This window comes from Moschus berezovskii, chromosome 18 (genome assembly GCF_049115385.1).
Source record: "Moschus berezovskii isolate FMDL1 chromosome 18, NW_MosBer_1.0, whole genome shotgun sequence".
NCBI classification, from domain to species: domain Eukaryota; kingdom Metazoa; phylum Chordata; class Mammalia; order Artiodactyla; family Moschidae; genus Moschus; species Moschus berezovskii.
Genome location: NC_142477.1, coordinates 63664675 through 63688012, shown reverse-complemented (window position 1 = coordinate 63688012; position 23338 = coordinate 63664675). Strand labels below are relative to the sequence as shown.

The 23338-nt window shown below is 36.6% G+C and overlaps 1 protein-coding gene across 1 annotated transcript in view; it reads left to right on the top strand.

Annotated features, from left to right (window-relative positions):
* The window catches only part of ADAMTS6 (ADAM metallopeptidase with thrombospondin type 1 motif 6), a 304548-nt gene that overhangs the window by 28365 nt on the left and 252845 nt on the right, over window positions 1-23338 (top strand). Inside the window, exons 5-7 of the mRNA XM_055421989.2 lie at window positions 95-306; window positions 736-819; window positions 1323-1468. Of these exons, the coding sequence (XP_055277964.2) occupies window positions 95-306; window positions 736-819; window positions 1323-1468 (442 nt within the window). The remainder of the gene's footprint in view (window positions 1-94; window positions 307-735; window positions 820-1322; window positions 1469-23338) is intronic.

Sequence of the window (23338 nt, the reverse complement as noted above, 5' to 3'; positions counted from 1 at the left end):
AGAGAATTTGAGAAGCACGTCTGCATGACAGCTCTATGAATAAGTAGGTTAAATTAGTTAACCTATGTGAACTATGTAATTGTTTTTATTGTAGACCTCCTAAGAAGTGGTAAACCTTGGTGGTTGAATGACACATCTGCTTTTCCTTCTTCACTACCAATTAATGGCACGCATATCCATCAGAGACAGAAGAGATCAGTAAGCATTGAGCGGTTTGTGGAGACACTAGTAGTGGCAGACAAAATGATGGTGGGCTACCATGGCCGCAAAGACATTGAGCATTACATTTTGAGTGTGATGAATATTGTAAGTTTGATCCCTCTATATAATTTTTTAACTTAATAATTTGTTGTGATTTTTGACTAAGGTCATGGATTTTTATTGTGAAATAATTTTGAGAACTAGCTCATCGAAAGTTAGAATTGATCTATTAGTGTTTCAGTTCTATAGAAGATAAATTTAAAGGTTACTTTATTGTTCATTTAGATTGACTCACCCTCTTAATTACTATGTTATAGTTCATCTTTAGAAGAAAATTTTTCTTGAAGTAGATTTGTATAACCTTTTACTAAGATGTCTTGCGGGTAGAGTTCTAAGTTATGTGAGATAAAATACCTTTTTATATACACAGTGATTAATTTGATGAAAATTGTTCTGCCACTATAAAAAAAAATTGAACAATTACTTTGTGATTTTTGTCTGACTTTGTGCCTTTTCTTATTTTCTGGAGGTCAGGTTGCCAAACTTTACCGTGATTCCAGCCTAGGAAACGTTGTGAATATTATAGTGGCCCGTTTAATTGTTCTCACAGAAGATCAGGTAAGAATGAGTTAGTTTATAAGTCTAAAACTCTTAACAGACTGTAGAAATATTAAAAAGAATATTTTATTATTGCTACTCCTAGAAAGTTCTAGCTGAATATGACCTTCAGCTCTAAGCACTTAATATTTTAAGCAAATTTGAAATAGTTTACAAGAGTATACCTCTTATGTACAAGATGTATATATGTGTGTGTTAGCTATATGTTTCAGTATAAAGATGAACATTTGCATGGCAGACCTTATAACAGTGGTTTTGGTTGGTTTTGTAGCCTGATAATCACATATATTCACATTATCTTTAAAGTTGAAACTGGAAAGACTATCTGTTCAATAATACCCTAAATTAATTCTAGGCCAGATATGACAGAGATGAAAATTGGCAAGAGGTTATTCCTAGAAACCACTATGTCTAATTATAGTCCCACTTTAGTCTTCAAAAGTTTTAACAACTGACCTTAGTAATTTGTTTGGAACATTTCTGGTATGCATGTTGTATTGCAGCCAAACTTGGAGATAAACCACCATGCAGACAAGTCCCTCGATAGCTTCTGTAAATGGCAGAAATCCATTCTCTCCCACCAAAGTGATGGAAACACCATTCCAGAAAATGGGATTGCCCACCACGATAATGCAGTTCTTATTACTAGGTATGGTTTGTTGAAAGTATTTTACCTTTGATTGTTGTGTTTGATATTATAACTATATTTGGTTCTGTCTAAAGCCTCATTCAGGTAATGAGTATAGAGAAAGCAAAATGGTACTTTATTATTCACCACTGAGAAAGAATATATTACACTGTTATTGTGTTTGCATTAAATGAACCAAATAAGAGAAAAGAAAAGATTTAGAGCTGACTTAGAAATTTAGTCAAATATCTTTCTTCTGTTAAGGTCTATTCATAAAGTTTAACTGGAAACACATACATGTTTTATTAATTGAACAAAATACTTGCTAAAGCAAGATTGAAAAGTATGAGAAAAATCTGTCTTAAATATAAAAGTGGATCATTACTCTTGTTTATAAAATATATTAATTATTCTTACCTCCAAATTGTTAAAAGGGAAGACATCAGTAGTTATACAGTATATTTATATGAATGCTTATTTAATTAAACATTTTAATTAAGAGATACATAAAGAGGCATATTTACTATCCTGTATGTTGACTCGCTTGTCTTTTAGGTAGAATTATTACTTGATGATAACTCAATGAATTCATATATTTCTTTCCAGTTTTATAAACCTATATTCAGATCCATGTTATTCCTCAGTCTTCAACAAAAATTCTGTGAAGTAGATATTGTTGTTATTTTTCTCATGTAAGAAATGAGGAAGCCAGTTCAAAATATTTAAGTAAAAGAGAAGGGCTCAAGTCCAGGATCCTATCTTTGTTTATACTTGGCTGTCTGTCTTAGTTTTGTAATATTTTGATTATGGTTGGTTAGAACCATACTTAAATCAACTAAAGATGCTTTTCTTTTGATCTCTTATTAGTATTTAAAAATGAAAACAAAATAGGTTATAACAGATAGACAAATAAGCAAAATGGAAGCATTATTCTATCTTGACAAGTGGATTACTTTTTTTTAATTTGCAAGGCCGTATTTAACATAACCATCATCTGTGGTATGCCCACTGACTCCACATTAGACTCTCTAGGAGGGGAGGAAGAACTATGTAGGATCAGAACTGTGAGGCCCAGTATGATAATGTGACTTTAGCTTTTTGAAAAATATTCCTGTTAATAGAGTTTTCAAATTTCTGATTTCACCTTTTTTTATGCTTACAATTGACTTCATCTACCTCACATTGTAAACCAAAAAAATTTTTTATGATATGCTTGCTGAATAAAACCAACATTTTAAAGTTCTTTGTTCATATATGTTGACTCATCAGACTGATAAATTCTTCAATTCTTTAGAGTCTTATGGTCTGGTATGATTCCCAAATATATTTGAGGAGTTAATAATATACTAGGAATTGTGCAAATATAGAAACTTTTATATAATATGATTGGTTTGTGTGAAATTACTAGAGGAATATATCTATTATATGTGTTTAGCAGAGTGATCACAGATACTTGCATTGGTATCTGTACTCATAGTACTTATATTTATAAAATGCTACCTCTCCCCAAAAGGCTCCTGATGATTCATATTTTTGTTATTGTATCTGCACTGAATTTTCAGCATTTTAAAAAATCTATTTATTTATTTACTTGACTGTGCCACACCGCATGGCTTGCGGGATATTAGTTCCCCTACCAGAGGGTTGAACCTTGACCCCTCCACAGTGAAAGGACAGAGTCCTAACCACTGGACTGCCAAGGAATTCTTGGATTTTTAACTTCCATCAAATGACAGGAGTTATAATAAAATTATAAGTATTCAAGTAGGGAAATACATCTGGGCAGTTAGCCACCCTATCTTTACACTGGCTACAGCATTCAACTGTCTGACTTATTACTCTGAATTGGCCCAGATATTTTTGTGATCCTCTGCATAACTCTTCTTTGCTTCTATAAGCTACTTTGAGCGCGTTTGATGTCTGAGATTTGAACACAAAATTTTCTTTAAAAATTTTCCTCCTAATGTTCAGAAAGCACTAGAAATGATCTCAGGACTTAAAGGTCAGTACTACAAAGAATTCACATATCATATAATTTTAGATTGGTTTTATAATGGAGGTTAGGAAAATGCCCTTTAGGACTGCATAGAATACCTTTTTGATTTGTTACTGAAGTCTCAAAATAACTTTCACCTTAATTAAAAATCTGTAATTATCTTTATTAGGGCCACAGAGTGGCTTATATAAATGAGTTTCTGAAATATTATTTAGGTTTTTTATTGGTTGAAAGTTTTACCAGTTCTTGACTCTCCCTTGTATGTTTTTGATTTGCGAAATTGAATATATGTTTATATCACAGTGCCACTTTTAATAAAAATAATTATGACATTTACATAGATGATTTTATATTAACTTTGAAAATTGCTTCATGAAACTCATTTGTTGACATGTTCAGGATTGTGACTTCACCATTTGGAGGTAAGATCGTGATTTATGCTTGCTCGAAATGTCAGCTCACTAGGGAGAATGTATAATGTGTTCATCGAGAATTCCAGAGAACAATTGATGTATATGTTTATCTCTACTAGGCCAAATTTTGTTCTAGGGATTTAAATGTTTTAATCAGAAAAACATTTGGAACCTAGTTATATAGGTATAATAGTTACTTTTGGAAAAAAGTATAAAAACTCAAAATGTCTTCTCCCCTTATCAAATGATATTTTATTCATATAAATTTAAAACAAGGCACTGTACAAAGCTATCAGACTATCAAAAGCAGACAGAAAGAAAATTAAAAAATGAAATTTTGTTGTTTTATCTGGTATCAGCAGTATTGAATTAATTAACTCTAAAGAGCATATTAAAAATGATTAATATATACATATATTTAAAAATGTTTATATACTTTTTTGTGTGTAAGCATATATGTATATATAATATATAGTGAAATTTGTTATACCTCAACTAGCTTTAGCTAACGTTTTTTTAAAAAAACTGAAGCTGAGAATTCCTTGGCAGTCCAGTGGTTAGCAGGGCTTCCCAGATAATGCTAGTGGTAAAGAACCTGCCTACCAATGTAGGAGACGCAGGTTTGACCCATAGGTTGGGAAAATCCCCTGGAGGAGGGCATGGCAACTCATTCTAGTATTCTTGCCTAGAGAATCCCATGTATAGGTCACAAATTGTCAGACATGACTGAAGCAACTTAGCATGCATGCACCAATGGTTAGGTTTTGGTCTTTTCACTGGGAGGGCCTTGGTTCAATCCCTGGTGAAGGAACTAAGATTCCACAAGCCAGGCAGCATGTCCAAATGAACAAGAAAAACTGAGGTATAATTGACAAGCAAAATTACGTATATTTAAAGTGTACAATGTGATGATTTGATATACATATACATTATAAGCTGATATGTATATTTGTGGATATATATATATATCCATTGTTGAAAGTGAGATCTTAAAATTCCTACTAGTATTGCATTGCTGCCTATTTCTGCCTTCTGATCTTCCAATATGTGCTAAATATGTTAAGGTGCTCTGATTTTGGAGTACGTATATATTTCCAGTTAAATACTTTTGATGAATTGATCCCTTTATCATTATATTATGACCTTCTTTGTCTCTTTTTCAGCTTTTGACTTAAAAAGTCTGTTTTGTCTGATATGAGTTTATTTTTACATGAAATATCTTTTATATGTTTTTTCCTCCCTTCACTTTCAGTCTATTATGTATCCTTAAAGCTAAATCATTTCTAGCTCTGGAGAAGGCCCAGCAGTGTAGTCTTCATGCAGCTTTATTAGTTGCGGTTAGCATTGGTAAAGACTGCAGGAGTCCCCAATGGTCACGACCCCTGCAGCAGCAGCAAAGGCTGCTGGAGACCAGCTGATCTCTTTTTCTCTCACAGGGGATATCATTGTGCAAGGGATTCCTCTTGGTGTTGGGTCTGGCTTGGAAGAGCCTACACCAGTGCTGGTGTCTGATGCGTGGGCACCTGTGGAGCAGTCATGGAGCTGGGGACTGGAATGCTAGTGCTTGCAAAGTGACAGCGGCTCTGGGGTTGGTGTGTTGGCTATACCACAGCAGCAGTAATGTATGAGTTGTAGATATGTGTCAATTAGCCATGTCGATGGAGTCTGAAGCATGGCACTTAGAGAGCAGTGATGGTATTTGGGTCCAGGTGCTGGCTAGCTGGAAGTGACAGTGCCTCCAAGTCTTGAGATGTAGTCATGTGTGGACCTGTGACAGAGCTGGAGTCTGGTGCATGGGTGCCGCAAAGTGGCCCTAGATCCAAGTCTGGCATGTGGGAACAGGGGGGGCAACTATGACTCTGTAGTGACCAGGATGTGCTCAGGGCCGGGGAGTGCTGGAAGTTCTTTTCCCAGGCCAGCATAATAGTGGCTCTTTCTTGGGGTAAGCACAGTGACATCTTCCCCAAGATCTGTGACAGCAATAACTTAATTACTTGGGTGGTAAAAACTGCCAGTCTCCTTGGGAGCAGCTGTTGTGAGGGCTCTTCAGTCTTGTGGCTGATAGTTTCCACCTTTCCTCTTTGTTCCTAGTTTCCGTTAGACATCTTCAGTAAGCTGATCTTTCCCCAATGATCCTTTCTATGCAGTTACCCTTTATTTTTTGCCCTATTATGTTACTGTAGTTTCTTAATTAGACTTAAGCCCTTTCAGGACCATTTTCATTTGTGGATTGGTATCTAATTGTTTTCTGTTGGGTGATGAAGGTTGGTATTTCCTGCTTTACCATCTTGCTGATATTACTCTCCTTGCTTTATTCGGTCTTATTATGCCCCATCAAAGAGCAGTTTCATGTCACTTTCTGAACTGATATACTTGCATTGATTACTTCTCTATGGTATATCAGCTACTTGACATTTTAGTTTTGAATACCAGAGATAGTGCTATAATGTATAAATTTGTCAAAATATGACCATATGATGCTTTTTTGAATAATGATGCATTATTGAAACTTGTCTTCCATTTTTGTGATCTGTTTTTAGTTAAAATAGTAGTAACTTAACATTGCTTGCTTCTGTAGGCTAGATCTATTTGGATTATCTGACAGTTATTAGTGCTCATCTACCTAGATAGCATATTAAAAAGCAGAGACATTATTTTGCCAACAAAGGTCCGTCTAGTCAAGGCTATGGTTTTTCCAGTGGTCATGTATGGATGTGAAAGTTGGACTGTGAAGAAAGCTGAGCGCTGAAGAACTGATGCTTTTGAACTGTGTTGGAGAAGACTCTTGAGAGTCCCTTGGACTGCAAGGAGATCCAACCAGTCCATCCTAAAGGAAATCAGTCCTGAATATTCATTGGAAGGACTGATGCTGAAGCTGAAACTCCAATACTTTGGCCACCTCATGTGAAGAGTTGACTCATTGGAAAAGACCCTGATGCTGGGAGGGATTGGGGACAGGAGGAGAAGGGGACAACAGAGGATAAGATGGCTGGATGGCATCACCAACTCAATGGACATGAATTTGAGTAAACTCTGGGAGTTGGTGATGGACAGGGAGGCCTGGTGTGCTGCAGTTCATGGGGTCACAAAGAGTCAGACACAACTGAGTGACTGAGCTGAACTGAAAATGTGTAGTCTTTTGTGACTGGCATAAATAAAACTTTCATAGTACACACAGGGTGGATATTTGATACATGGAACATTAACATTTGGGGTGGAGATTCTGTGGGTTAGACATGAAGCCCACATGTTTAATATTCACCATTTTAAATTACCATTGTTAGCATGAGGAGAATGCAGTGCTAGTACTTGGCCTATTTTTAAACTGCGTAATAAGCCTAGTCATACCATTCAGTATGTTTGCTTTTTAAAATAAGTAACCACAATTACTGGAATCCACCTGCCAAAGCAGGAGATGCAGGTTTGATCCTTGGGTTGGAAAGATCCCCTGGAGTAGGAAGTGGCAACCCACTTCAGTATTCTTGCCTGGAAAATCCCGTGGACTGAGGAGCCTGGCTGGCTACACTTCACGGGGTTGCAAAGAGTTGTACACAACTGAGTGACTGAATAACTCTTTTACTTTGCATGGTGTTTTCAAGGTTCATCCTATAGTAGCACATACCAGGACTTTTTTTCCTATTATCTTAAATTCTTGGAAAATTCAAGGTATAGCTCTTTTAAAAATGTCTCTGTCAATAAGCTTTTCTTCAAAATATATACTTTCTTTTCAATTTTTCATTAATGAAATGCATGTGATATATAAATACTACTCAAAGTACAGATGCAAAAATTATACACCAAGTGACATAATTTAGTCTTTAATTAAAATCAGCATATTTATCCTCTTAAGGGATCATGACTATTTGCTTTGATGCTGCTGGGTTTTAAAGGGATTAGAATTTCCAAAGTCAACTAATGATTTTAGGTGGGAGATTAAAAATAGCTATAAAAATGGTTTCTTGCTAAAACTTGGCCTGTAACATACAGGTTTAAAGAAATTAAAAAAAAATTTTAAAGACTTTCAAAATTATATATAGACTTTGATTGTATATTAAAAACAGAGGAAAGGGAAATTAAATATGGTACCTTACTATTTATTTGGTATTCATTTATGGATTTTTTTAATCCTTAAGGAAATGCCAGTTAAATTTTTTATGAAGTATTGTTAAGCTTTTAAGAATATGCTGTGTTTACAGGCAAAAAAGGAATCTTGATTTCAGGTTGTGGGTTTATTGATTTTTTTATTTTGACATTTTGAAGCATTTATTATCCTCTTACCACCCTGGCTCTACCATTCTTACCTGTCCTGCTGCCTACCTTTCTTCTTCCTTTTTCAGGTTTTTTTTTTTTTTCTTTTTCTTTTTTTCTTTATCCCTGGCTTGTTTGTCCCTTATGTAGATGTGTTTATCTAGATTCAGCTTCCATTCCATTTGAGGATTATGAAACACTTATGTGACCCTAATTTTTGTGCAGTCTGGGACATTTTAAGAGTAAAAGAGGGTACCGTTGACAGTTTTGGCTAAATAATAGGCACAAAACTAGTACCAGGTAAACAGGATTATGGTCATCCCAGATGTTTTTCATGTTTGCTTTAAACTTTGTTAAAAAATGGAAATAAGAAGATACCTTTTCTTCAGTCCATGAAGATTAAATAGCATGCAATTTAGTACATTGTCCTTGTATACATCTTGCCTAAAACTGTGTTTTATTTATGATGGGCATCACTAAATAGTTAAATCTAAGAAGGATATGTTATAATCAACACTTTAATAGTAAGTACATTTTTATGTTGTTTGTATGGATGTATTTATGCACTTTTTTATTATGTGCCAAATACTTGGTGCTTTACAGAATTATAGTCATTTAAACTTCTTAATAACTGCATGTGATAGGTTCTATCATTATCTCTATTTTATAGATGAGGAAGCTGAGGCATGGAGAAGTTAAATGATTGGAAAGCTCACACATTAGTTAGAAGACCCAGAATGTAAACCAGATAGTTTGGTTCCAGAGTACTTTTAGAGGAATTACAAGGGTATTCAACAAAAATTAATGTGGAGATACTTTACTAATATTGGTGCCCATGGTAGGCAGTCTTCTAAGATGGTCCTCAGCTATCTCTGCCTCCTAATGTTCATGACTTTGTGTAATCAGCTTCTCTTGGATTTGAGATGGACCTTGTGATATCTTAATAATGTGACTTCTTCCTTCTTACAGCCAGGGTATATTTCTCCATTTCTTTAGGTCTTTAATTTCTCAGGAATGTTTTCAGTGTTTTCATACCTCTTGTCATTTTTTGATGTTACTGTAAATGATACTGTTTTTAAAAAATCCACTTATTAATTGTTCATCACCAGTCTATTCACTTTCACTTTCAGTATATAAAAATGCAGTTTATTTTGTATTACCGTGCTAAGTTTATTGCTTTAAGTGAAAGTTGCTCAGTCGTGTCCGACTCTTTGCAACCTCATGGACTAGACAGTCCATGGAATTCTCCAGGCCAGAATACTGGAGTGGGTACCCATTCCCTTCTCCAGGGAATCTTTCCAACCCAGGGGTCAAACCCAGGTCTCCAGAATTGCAGGCAGATTCTTTACCAGCTGAGCCACAAGGGAAGCCCTTATTACTTTAAGTAGTTTTTTTTTTTTAAGATTCCGGTGGTATTTTCTACAAAGAGGATAATGATTTTTGAGATTAGACATATTTTTACTTTTCTCTTTTAATCATGAAAGATTTTTTTTTCTTGCCTTTTTCACTGTCTATACTCTCCAGTACAATGTGGAATAAAGCTGGCTGTATTGCAGTGCCAGTTGTCTTGCTGTATGTCATTATGTGTACTGTTCGCTGAACCTATGGTAGGCAAGGCGTGGTCTGAGAGACTTGAAGAAAATTCGAGGAGCTGTAGGAACTGCAGACACATTTATTCTCTTCTGGCTGACACAGCAGCCATAACAGTGTTCTCTCCTGGCTGACATAGCAGCCATATCAGTAGACAGGCTGTCTTCTCTCCTCTCATGGCTGACCCAAGGGACACAGTCGTGATGCAGCAGTAATGCTGCCGCTTTTTAGGTGGAGCCCCTATAACAGAAGTAGCCTGTGTCCAAGGGAGTACCTTATGATGGTTATGCTCAGTGCTATAAATGATCTCAGCTGTTACAAAGTCATTATTTACAAAAGGTGGAGTGTAAGAGCCTAAACATGCCATCTTGGCTAGTTTGCTGTCTCCTCACAGTGGCAAAAGCAGACATCATTGTCTTGTTCCTTCCTGATCTTAGTGGGAAAGCATTTTATCTTTCATTATTAAGTGTGGTGTTAGTTGTAGGGTTATTGTATATGCCCTTCAGTCAGGCTAGCAGAGTTCTCTTCTCTACCTAGTTCTCTGAGAGTTTTTATTAGGAATGGATGTTGAATTTTGTCAAATGCCTTTTCTGCATCTATTGGGATGATTATATATATGGTTTTTCATTCTTTAGCTTAATACTGGAGAAGGCAATGGCACCCCACTCCAGTACTCTTGCCTGGAAAATCCCATGGATGGAGGAGCCTGGTAGGCTACAGTCCATTGGGTCGCTAAGAGTCGGACACGACTGAGCAACTTCACTTTCACTTTTCACTTTCATGCATTGGAGAAGGAAATGCAACCCACTCCAGTGTTCTTGCCTGGAGAATCCCAGGGACAGGGGAGCCTGGTGGCCTTCCGTCTATGGGGTCGCACAGAGTCGGATACGACTGAAGTGACTTAGCAGCAGCAGTAGCAGCAGCTGAATACAGTGAATTGCACTGATTGGTTTAGAACATTGTATCAACTTAAATTTCTGTGATAAGCCCAATTTGGTCATGATGTATGTTATTTTTTCAGTATACCATTAGATAAGATTTGCCAAAATTTTATTTATAGTTTTTTGCATCTATATGCAAAATGGGCTTCCCACATGGTATGACAGATGGGCTTCCCAAGTGGCTCAGTGGTAAAAAATCCGCCTGCAGTGCAGAAGCTGCAGGCACAGCAACCCACTGTAATATTCTTGCCTGGAGAATCCCATGGACAGAGGAGCCTGCCGGGTTATAGTCTATAGTGTCGCAAAGAGTTGGACACAACTGAAGCGACTTAACACGCACACATGCACGTTTGAGGGATATTGTCCTGTTCAGTTCAGTTCAGTCGCTCAGTCCTGTCCAACTCTTTGCGACCCCATGAATCACAGCACACCAGGCCTCCCTGTCCATCACCAACTCCCGGAGTTCACTCAAACTCATGTCCATCGAGTCGCTGATGCCATCCAGCCATCTCATTTCTGTCGACCCCTTCTCCTCCTGCCCGCAATCCCGCCCAGCATCAGAGTCTTTTCCAGTGAGTCAACTCGTTGCATGAGGTGGCCAAAGTATTGGAGTTTCAGCTTTAGCATCGCTTCCTCCAAGGAACACCCAGGATTGATCTCCTTTAGAAGGGACTGGTTGGATCTCCTTGCAGTACAAGGGACTCTCAAGAGTCTTCTCCAGCACCACAGTTCAAAAGCATCAATTCTTCGGCGATCAGCTTTCTTCACAGTCCAACTCTCACATCCATACATGACCACGGGAAAAACCATAGCCTTGACTAGACGGACCTTTGTTGGCAAAGTAATGTCTCTGCTTTTTAATGTTATCTAGGTTGGTCATAACTTTCCTTCCAAGGAGTAAGCGTCTTTTAATTTCATGGCTGCAGTCAGCATCTGCAGTGATTTTGGAGCCCAAAAAAATGCCATAAGGGTGGTGTCATCTGCATATCTGAGATTATTGATATTTCTCCCAGCAATCTTGATTCCAGCTTGTGTTTCTTCCAGCCCAGCGTTCCTCATGCTGTACTCTGCATATAAGTTAAATAAACAGGATGACAATATACAACCTTGACGTACTCCTTTTCCTATTTGGAACCAGTCTATTGTTCCATGTCCAGTTCTAACTGTTGCTTCCTGACCTGTATACAGGTTTCTCAAGAGGCAGTTCAGGTGGTCTGGTATTCCCATCCCTTTCAGAATTTTCCACAGTTTATTGTGATCCACACAGTCAAAGGCTTTGGCATAGTCGATGTGTTTGTTAATAATGTCTTTATCTGGTTTTGGTATTAAGAGGGTAATGTTGACCTCGCAATGTGAGTTAGAGAACATTGTTTCCTTTTCAATTTTCTGGAAAAACTCACATAGAATCAATACTGTTTTGCTGTAAACGTTTTATAGAATTCACAAATGAAGCTTTCTGGACCTGGACTTTTCTTTGTGGGGTAATTTTTAGCTACCAATTCAAATCTTTCAGAGATATAAGACTTTTAAAAAATACACATATATTTGTTTATTTATTTGCTTAGTTGCAGCACGTGGGATCTTTTCTTTGAGGCATATGAGCTTTTAGTTCCCTGACTAGTGATCAAGCCTTTGTCCCCTGCAGTGGAAGGTGGATTCTTAACCACTGGAGCACCAGAGACGTCCCTGAGATATGGGGCTATTAAGACTATCTTATTCAGTGTGGTTTGGTAGTTTCAGTCTTTCAGGAAATATATTTCATCTAAATTTAGAATGTATTGACAAAATTCTTGATAATGTTTTCATATTATCCTTTTAAGTAGGTGGTACCTTGTAGGGAGGCATAGTAATAATTTGCAGCTGTAACTAACTGTATGTTAGATTTAGTCAGGTTTTGAGAAGAAAAAGAATTAGCTTCTATTTTCTTTACATAATGGATGATACTGTAGAAATTTAAGGAGAAAAGTGACATGAGCAAATTCAAAATATGTCCCTGGAAGGGGTATGAGGATAGATTTTGTGTGTGTGTGTGTGTGAGAGAGAGAGAAAGAGAGAGACAGACTTAAGTGCTAATATATGCAAAGCAGTGAAAAATGGCTAGAAAAAAAATTCAATGCCTCTTTTCTCTCCAGTTTAGAAAGGCTTTTTAGAACCATTTGAATTAGCATTTCACTTTCCTTTTTCTTGTTATCCTGAAGAATTGGATGCCAGGCAAAAATCTTTGAGTTTTGGTGTTGGAAGATGAGGACTTCTTGATGAGTGACATAAAAGGGTAAAGGAGAAAGAGAAAAAGGAGATTTGGGGCTTAAAACGGGGGAAAACTCCACTTGAAGTTTATGGTAGGTTCTTCCTCTTTTTTGGTAATTTTACACTGGATTCTTTTGGGACAGTATTTACCAAATTCACATTATCTTTCTTATTCACTCCCCCAAAAGTTATCAAAAATCAGCAAGTTTTTCTCGAAAAACTTTTACTATTTCTCTCACAATCTCTTCTCAGCTTACATTTACTTTTAGTGATCTTATTATTTTTTTTCATGATTTTATGTACCATCTATAGGGTTAGGTATGTCTATACAGTTTTATGCACCATTTATATTTAAAGATACATCATCAGCTGAGTCCCTCCCCTAAACTCTGTATTTTTTTTTATCAAGTTGCATAGTTGACATCTCCATGTGTCTAAGACTAAACCAGATTCCCAGTCTTTCCTTTAAACCTACTCTTTCTGCAGCTTTTCTTTTTTCAGGTTGTCCCTGAATGGCAATTATAGTATTTTTTCCTGTCGTAAAAAGTGAATGAGGTTCCGGTTAGGGAACTAATTTTGAGAATTTATAACTTGATACTGGAAAATTAATATACATTTAGTTATTACAGAATTTTCAAGCATTTCCTCTATTTCCTTGCTTTAAATTGATAGTTTTTCTTTGCTAATCTCTCATGTCTTTGTACCTGCCTCCTCATAGTTTATGTATGTCATGAGCTATATTAGCAAAATATACGAACTTAAAAACACTAAGAGGAAAGAAGATGAATTATGGTTCTTGTAAAGGTAAATGGTGTATTCAGGGGATCCTGCCAGCCAGTCCATTTCTCTGAAGTTTTGGGTTTAAATTCTGAAATAGTTTAGGGGCCTTAAAGAAACGCTTGAAATAATACAGTAACTTTTCAAAAGTTTCTTCAAAAAATAAACTTTTTCCATTTTACTAATGACAAAGGGTAATTGAGAAAGCAAAAACTAAGAGGAGATGTTTATTGGGCTCTATAGGGCTACAAAAATAAGTAAACAATTTAAAAGTAATCTTGAAATGTAAAGAAATTGTTATCTCTTCTAAGAAATATCTTAAAACTGCATTTATTCATTCACTAAGACTTAACATATATTCAGCATTTATGGAGTGCTTACTGTGTGTAAATTGTTGGGATCACAGTGACTGAGATAAAAATCTGGGTACAGCTTATATTCTACCGAGGGAAATAGATTATAAATAAGTAAACAAATGCATGTGATATATATATAAACTGAAAAGTCTCTTTAATATGGTGACTTGATTTAAAAGTTCTGAAGGATGAAGCCTACTGGAGGAGGAAATGACAAGGGCATATATATGTTTTAGGCAAAGGAAACAGCACATGCAAATAATAAACACTAGCAAGTAAAAGAAGTGGTAAAGAGTTTAGCTTCTATGAGAATATTTGCTATAAGTACAAGCACACTCACTCTTTTCTCACTTATTTGTGCTTTGTCTTTCCATGAGCACCCTTAGCTGTCTGTTTATATTGAAAAAATGCTAATTGGGAACCTTATTTACATTGGGTAGGGCTTGTGGAGAAGGGCTTCCTTAAGGTGATTTCAAGTTGTTTGACTTTTTTTGTGTGTGGGAGCAAAAGTGTTGGTGTTTTGGGGGCTTTTCCCTGAGGTCATTCTTTTTCTGCAGAAAATAACCAAGAGTTTCCTGCCCATTTGCACATGTTCTGAAAGCAAGATGGATGAGGGGTGGAAAGGTTCCATATATGCACATTCTCAATTTTTTAGCCTTACACTTTACCTTTGCCTTCCACTGAATAAAATATGCTTCAGACTGAGCTTCTCTATTTTTGTTTCTTCAGATAGCAAAACTAGAGGTTAGGGCTATTTTCTAGACTTGTAGAAATACCTAATTTTTTGTGTACAGATTTTTGTACCAATCCCAGTTTTCAACCTCTTGTCTCAGTCCTTTCAGAGGTGGTTAATTTTTTGTTTTCTTTGGTAGTTGCCATATGCTAGCTCTCCATTGTGGCACAGGGGTTTAGTTGCCCTGAGGCATGTGGGATCTTAGTTCCCACACCAGGGATTGAACCCATGTCCCCTGCATTGCAAGGTGGATTCTTAAAACACTGGACCATTAAGGAAGTCCCAGAGATGGTTATTTTTTAATTTTCCACTTCCTTTTTGCAAAGATAATGCATTTAAATCTTTCAGAAATACAGAACAAATGTTGATAACGATAGCTGAAGTTAGCTATCATAATGATAATTGCTTCCCTAGTGGCTTCGCTGGTAAAGAATCCACCTGCAGTGCGGGAGACCTGGGTTTGATCACTGGGTTGGGGAGATCCCATGGAGAAGGGAACAGTTACCCACTACAGTATTCTGGCCTGGAGAATTCGATGGACTATATAGTCCATGGGGTTTTAAACAGTGAGACATGACTGAGCAACTTTCCTTTCACTTCAAGTGATATTGATAACGAAGTATGTGGAATAAACAAAATTTGTTAACTTTGAGATAAGTTAATATTAAGTATAGTATTGTGACTTATTGGAAACTATCATTGAGTAAATAGTTATTAAAATATATGCTTTCTTAAAATAGTGCCTATAAAATCAAACATGTTTGGAGTGCATACTTTGTAGTATTTTATAATTTTGTTTATAAAATCTTGATTATTTAAATAGAATTATTGTGTATTTTTTCTATGTCAGATGTATTAGTAGCCTTCCATTTATTGACTTTTTAAAAGAACACATCCAATTTAATGATTTAATTTTGATTTTGTCTTGTTACTTAGAGTTGGTTAATTCTGCTTAATCATTCAGTAGTTTGATGGTAAATAATATTATGCATATAATAAATTTATTTTTATTTCCCATTGACTTGTTCATTCCAATGACAATTTTTCACTTCCTCAATTTTTTTCTTAAGTACTTGGTTATGATACTTAACTGTAGTTAGAAAGGAAGCTTTGATTTCCTACTATTTGTGCAATAGTCAATTCAGAATAGACTGAGCATCCCTTTGGATTTCTGCCAGGTAAACTCTAGAAAATCATGAGTATTGCTACTTAAGTACTTTGGTGTGTAACATGGTCCTTAGGACAGTTCAGATATGTAAAATAAGTGAATAATTTTCAGAAAAAAACAAGTAACTTTATCTGCAATGAAGATTAAGTTCTGTTCAGTTCATTCACCCAGTTGTGTCTGACTCTTTGTGACCTCTTGTACTGCAGCACGCCAGGCTTCCCTGTCCATCACCAACTCTCGGGACTTGCTCAAATTCTTGTCCATCAGGTTGGTGATGCCATCCAACCATCTCATCCTCTGTCGTCCCCTTCTCCTCCCGCCTTCAATCTTTCCCAGCGTTGGGGTCATTTCTAATAAGTCAGTTCTTCACATCCAGTCCAAAATTTTGGAGCTTCAGCTTCAGCATCAGTCCTTCCAATGAATATTCAGGACTGATTTCCTTTAGGATGGACTGGTTTGATCTCCTTGAAGTTCAAGGGACTCCCAAGAGTCTTCTCCAACAGCACAGTTCAAAAGCATCAATTCTTCGGCGCTCAGCTTTCTTTATGGTCCAACATCCATATGTGACTACTGGAAAAACCATAGCTTAGACTAGTCGGACCTTGGTAGGCAAAGTCATGTCTCTGCTTTTTAATACACTGTCTAGGTTTGCCATAGCTTTTCTTCCAAGGAGCAAGCATCTATTAATTTCATGGCTGCAGCCACTGTCTGCAGTGATTTTGGAGCCCAAGAAAATGAAGTCTGTCACTGTTTCCATTGTTTCCCCTTCTTTTTGCTGTTAAGTGATGTGAGCAGATGCCATCTTAGTTTTTTGAGTGTTGAGTTTTAAGCGAGCTTTTTCATTCTCCTCTTTCACTTTCACCCATTATGGGTACAGCATATAAATTACTGAACCATTTCAGTGTTTATTGGGCAAGTACTTCTTGAAGCCCTTTGTTTCTCTCTGGCTTTCTTCCTTTGGCATTTAAGTACTTTTACATAAAGTTTGTAGAAGGATAATGATTATATTCTTGATGCTGAATGTTTATTTAATGAAAATGACTAAAAATAGTAACACTGTGTGCTTAGTGTTGTGTGCTTAGTGCTTTTGTAACTTTAAAAAAATGAACAACATGAGAGTTGCAAGTTATGTTTTATTTGGGGCTAAATTAGGACTGCAGTCTAGGAGACACCTCCTCAGATAGCTCTGAGAATCTGCTCCAGAGAGGCAGGGGGCACGATCAGTATATATGTGCTTTTAGTGAAATAGAAATACATGCAATCAAGCACATATTTTTCCAAAGAGTTTCTGCTAGTCTCGTGAAATTTTTTGCTAGTCACGAGGAATAGTCATCACTATGAAGGATTTTAGTGCTTTTCTAGATATGAGGACATATAAAGGTTGGGTTCATAAAACTGCTCCTGAAAATATATAACTATCTGAAGGCCTGTCTTGCCACCCGTACTCACCCACCGCTAAGTAGAGTGCCTCATTTCTGCTCTTACCCTGCACTTCTTTCAGGGAATGGTGGAGGTCAGCAACTGCAGCAGCATATGATGTAATCCTTGTAGAGGTGGATGGCAAGTGCCCATGGGAAATGCCAATTTGTAGTTGACACTGTCTATAAGAAATAGTCGGTCAGTCATGTCCAACTCTTTAGGACCAGTGGGAATAAAGACAATAATTAAAATGACTTTCATATCATGATTTTTGAACTTCTTTTTATATTACAATTCCTTTTTATAAATAATTCATTTTTCACTTAAGTTTTATTTATTTATTGACTCTTCATCTTCATTGCTGCATGGGCTTTATCTAGTTGTGCCAAGTCGGAGCTACTCTTCATTGCAGTGTGCAGGTTTCTCATTACAGTGGCTTCTCTTGTTGAGGAGCATGGGCTCTAGTGCACGTGGGCTTCTGTAGTTGCGATGTATGAGCTTTGTTGCCCCACGCAAGGGGGATCTTCCCAGACCAGGGGTCAAACCCATTTCTCCTGCATTGGCAGGCAGATTCTTAACCACTGGACCACCAGGGAAGTCCCTCCTTTTTCATAAATAATTTCTTAGAGCAAGAGAACTTTGTAATAAAAATTCATGTATTAACTTAATTGTGATTAGAATTTTGACTAGTTATATTTTCTCATTTTCAAAACTTAACCATTTTTACCCTAGGAGTATAGCTTTAAGTTAAAGAAAAAAAATTTTTTTTCAAATATTGTTCTGAGTCATTGGCATTTTGACTTACCCCTGCATTTAGCTGTATTTGGCTATCTATATACTTCTAATTTAAACTTTTTTTTTTTGTATACTAAATATATATTTGTGCTGTCAATAAGCTGTCTTTTCTATTGAGCCCCTGAAGTTCCCCTTCTGTCCCATCTGATCTCCCTGCTGGCTAAGAAACTTTCCCAGATGCAGGAACCTTTCCTTACCTTCAGTGCTATGCCAGGGGAACAGGTTCTGTCCTACTTCCTCCACACTTCTTCCCTTCTTCTTTCTTTCATTCTACTGAGTTATGTGGGGATCTTTTTAGTCCTTTTAAGTGTCTGAGGCCCTCTGCTAGTGTTCCGCAGGTGCTCTGTGAGAATTGTTTGATTTGTAAATGTTTTCTTGATGTGTGTGTAGGGAAATGAACTCCATGTCCTCCTGCTCCTCTGCCATACTAGAAAGTTTTCTCTTCCTCATCCTCCTTATAAACCTACTTTGAGTTTTTGGCTAGTTCATCCCATTTCTCTCCTGACAGGATCACACAACATTAGCGCTGAACATCAGGAAAAATGGGGCCAAGCTTATTGTGCAGATCACAGCTACTTCCAAACAGATTCTGAACCAAATTTTAGCTGATGTTACAGGAAAAATGTGACTTTTAAAACTTTTGATTTATTAAGTGATTTTATGACTGCAGTGATCAAGAGTGGACACTGATATAAAGAAGACACTTTGAGAATTCATATAATGTTGCATGTTGGCTCTTAAATTACTTTTTAAAGATTTATTTATAAATCGGCATTATAAATGTGTTGAATCCTAGTAAGGGCTCTGCTGAAGCTTCAGAAATTATTAAGAAACAGAGCTCAGAGAGCAAGGCCCATATATAGTGGGAATCAGATTTAGAGGCTAAAAAAGACACTGGGCACTTAAGATAGAAAGGAGGATAAAGAACAGTTGGACAGTTTTACATTGATGAGTTTTTAGTATCATCACATTTGTGGGAGAATGAGGGTAATAATGAGGGAGACAAGTCAGAGACCCTGAGAAATTTATGTGGAAGAATTTTGTGAGGATTGGTGGGACTGACCGATTGGATGGATGGACTCTTGGAGATGATATTAGGGTGAGGAGACCAGAAAGAAAGAGTTACATTGGATGAAAGATTGGTAATGAATTTCTAAAATGCTTTTTTATCTTATAGAAAATGAATTGGTAACCACTGTTCTATGTCTGATATTAAACCTTGGTTAAAACAGTCTTTGGGTTTGGTTTAAGAAAATATAAAAGTCAAAAGAGGTTATCAGAGATTTAACTCTAAAATGCCAATTTATAGGTATTAAAAGCAAATAACAGCTTTCCTTTTGGCTTAAACGGTAAAGAGTCTGACTGCAATGCAGGAGACTCGGGTTTGATTCCTGCATTTGGAAGAGCCCGTGGAGAAGGGAATGGCAGCCCACTCCAGTATTCTTGCTTGGAGAATTCCATGGACAGAGGAGCCTGGCGATATACAGTCCATGGGGTCGCAAAGAGTTGGACACAACTGAGTGACTAACACTTTCACCTTCACTTCACTTTCAAAAGCAACTAAGATAATTGTTTTTAATATTAAAGACCAGTTACCAATAACTACATTTTAGTAGGATTTTTATCGAAATTTGACTGTATTACTATTAGGAAAATTGGAGAACCTAAACAGAATTTCATCTTTAATTCATTAACTCATGTGACTTCTTTGATGCTTATTTAGAGGAAATTTGGTTTTTTTAATGATAACCTATTGATATTGTATCCTATAATTTTTCTTCCTTACTATTATTTTCAGTTGTAATCTTCTGTTCTTTAAATAATATTGAAATTTTACACTAGAATTCAATTAAGAATTGGGTAAAATATTCAATAGACATTTCTTCAGAGAAGATATGCAAATGGCTTACAAACACATGAAAAGATGTTCAGCATCGTTGGTCATTCGGGAAAAGTAAATCAAACTACAATTAGAAAGGAATTCACCCCACTAGGGTGATTGTAATCAAAATGACAGAATAACAAGTTTTGGTGATAGTGTGGAGAAATTGGAACCCTCTTGTATTGCTGATGTAAATGCACAGTGGTACAGTCATTTTGGAATACACTTTGAATTTGTTGGAATAAAAACAATGTGGCTTTTACTGTATGATTACTGAATTACTGTATGATTCAGTAATTCCATTCCTAGGCATAAATCTAAGAGAATTGAAAATTTAATGTCCAAACTTGTCCATTAGTACTAATAACAACATTATTCATAATAGACAAAAAGAGGATACAGTATCCCAAAATCCAACAGATCAATGAAAGCTACAATGTAGTATATCCATTCATTGTTATATTATTCAGTTATAAAAAGGAATGAAGAAGTGTTTCATGGTGCAGTATTAATGAACATTGAAGGAATTATATTATGTGAAAGAAGTCAAATAGAAGGCTCTGTGTGTGTTTGTATATATATGTATATACATACATACATATATATTATGGTTCCATTTATATGAAGTGTCCAGAATAAAAGAAAATAGAGAAACAAATCATAGATTAGGTGTTGCTTAGGGCTAAGAAGAAATGCAGAGTGACTGCTCTTGGGTACAAAGTTTCTATTGCTATGATGATGAAAATTACTGGACCATTTTGTGTATACAGTAAAATGACAGAATTGTACACTTTTTAAAAAATTTTAATCGGAGTTTAATTACTTTACAGTATTGTGTTGGCTTTTGCCATACATTGACATGAATCAGCCACGGGTGTACATGTGTCCCCCCATCCTGAAACCCCCTCCCATTTCCGCCCCATCCCATCCCTCTGGGTTGTCCCAGTGCACTGGCTTTGAGTGCTCAGCTTCATGCATCAAACTTGGACTGGTCATCTATTTTACATATGGTAATATACATATTTCAATGCTATTCTCTCAAATCATCCCACCCTCACCTTCTCCCACAGAGTCCAAAAGTCTGTTCTTCACATCTGTGTCTCTTTTGCTGTCTTGCATATAGGGTCGTCATTACCATCTTTCTAAATGCCATACATATGGCATTAATATTCTGTATTGGTGTTTTTTTTTCTGACTTCACTCTGTATCATAGTCTCCAGTTTCATCCGCCTCATTAGAACCTACTCAAATGTGTTCTTTTTTATAGCTGAATAACATTCCATTGTGTATATGTACCACAACTTTCTTATCCATTTGTCTGCCGATGGACATCTAGGTTGCTTCCATATACAAGCTATTGTAAACAGTGCTGCAGTGAACATTGGGGTACATGTGTCTCTTTCAATCCTTGGTGTGTATGCCCAGGAGTGGGATTGCTTGGGTCATATTGCAGTTCTATTTACAGTTTTTTAAGCAATCGCCACACTTTTCGCCATAGTGACTATACTAGTTTGCATTCCCACCAGCAGTGTAAGAGGGTTCCCTTTTCTCCACACCCTCTCCAGCATTTATTGTTTGTAGACTTTTTGATAGCAGCCATTCTGGCCAGCATGAGATGGTACCTATTTGTGGTTTTGGTTTGCATTCTCTGATAATGAGTGATGTCGAGGATCTTTTCATGTGTTTTTTAGCCATCTGTATATCTTCTTTGGAGAAATGTCTGTTTAGTTCTTTGGACCATTTTTGATTGGGTCGTTTATTTTTCTGGTGTTGAGCTGCATGAGCTGCTTGTATATTTTGGAGATTAAATTCTTTGTCAGTTTTGTTTGCTTTTATTTAAGGCTGCCTTTTCACCTTGCTTATAGTTTCCTTAGTTGTGCAAAAGCTTTTAAGTTTAATTAGGTCACATTTGTTTATTTTTGCTTTTATATACATTACTCTGGGAGGTGGGTCATAGAGTAGCTTGGTGTGATTTATGTCAGAGAGTTTCTGCCGATGTTTTCCTCTAGGAGATTTATAGTTTCTGGTCTTTCATTTAGATCTTTAATCCATTTTGAGTTTATTTTTGTGTATGATGTTAGAAAGTGTTCTAGTTTCATTCTTTTACAGGTGGTTGACCACTTTTCCCAGCACCACTTGTTAAAGAGATTGTCTTTTTTCCATTGTGTATTTTTGCCTCCTTTGTCAAAGATAAGGTGTCCATAGGTGTGTGGAATTATCTCTGGGCTCTCTATTTTGTTCCGTTCATCTATATTTCTGTCTTTGTGTCAGAACCATACTGTCTTGATGACGGTAGTTTTGTAGTGTAGCCTGAAGTCAGGTAGATTGATTCCTCCAGTTCCATTCTTCTTTCTCAAGATTACTTTGGCTATTTGAGATTTTTTGTGTTTCCATACAAATTGTGAAATTATTTGTTCTAGTCCTGTGGAAAATACCGTTGGTAGCTTGATAGGAAGTGCATTGAATCTATAGATTGCTTTCGGTAGTACACTCATTTTCACTATATTGATTCTTCCGATCCATGAACATGGTATGTTTCTCTATCTATCTGTGTCATCTTTGATTTCTTTCATCAGTGGTTTATAGTTTTCTATATATAGGTCTTTTGTTTCTTTAGATAGCTTTATTCCAAAATATTTTATTCTTTTCCTTGCAATGGTGAATGGGATTGTTTCCTTAATTTCTCTTTGTTTTCTCATTGTCAGTGTATAGGAATGCCAGGGATTTCTTTGTATTAATTTTACATCCTGCAACTTACCATATTCATTGATTAGCTCTAGTAATTTTCTAATGATGTCTTTAGGGTTTTCTATGTAGAGGATCATGTTATCTGCAAACTGAGAGTTTTACTTCTTCTTTTCCAATCTGGATTCCTTTTGTTTCTTTAGCTTCTCTGATTGCTGTGGTTAGGACTTCCAAGACTATGTTGAATATTAGTGGTGAGAGTGGGCACCCTTGTCTTGTTCCTGATTTTAGGGGAAGTGCTTTCAATTATTCACCATTGAGGATAATGTTTGCTATGGGTTTTTCATCAGTTCAGTTCAGTTCAGTCGCTCAGTCGTGTCCGACTCTTTGCAACCCCATGAATCACAGCATGCCAGGCCTCCCTGTCCATCACCAACTCCCGGAGTTCACTCAAACCCACCTCCGTTGAGTCAGTGATGCCATCCAGCTATCTCATTCTCTGCTGTCCCCGTCTCCTCCTGCCCCCAATTCCTCCCAGCATCAGAGTCTTTTCCAGTGAGTCAACTCTTCGCATGAGGTGGCCAAAGTATTGGAGGTTCAGCTTTAGCATCAGTCCTTCCAATGAACACCCAGGACTGATC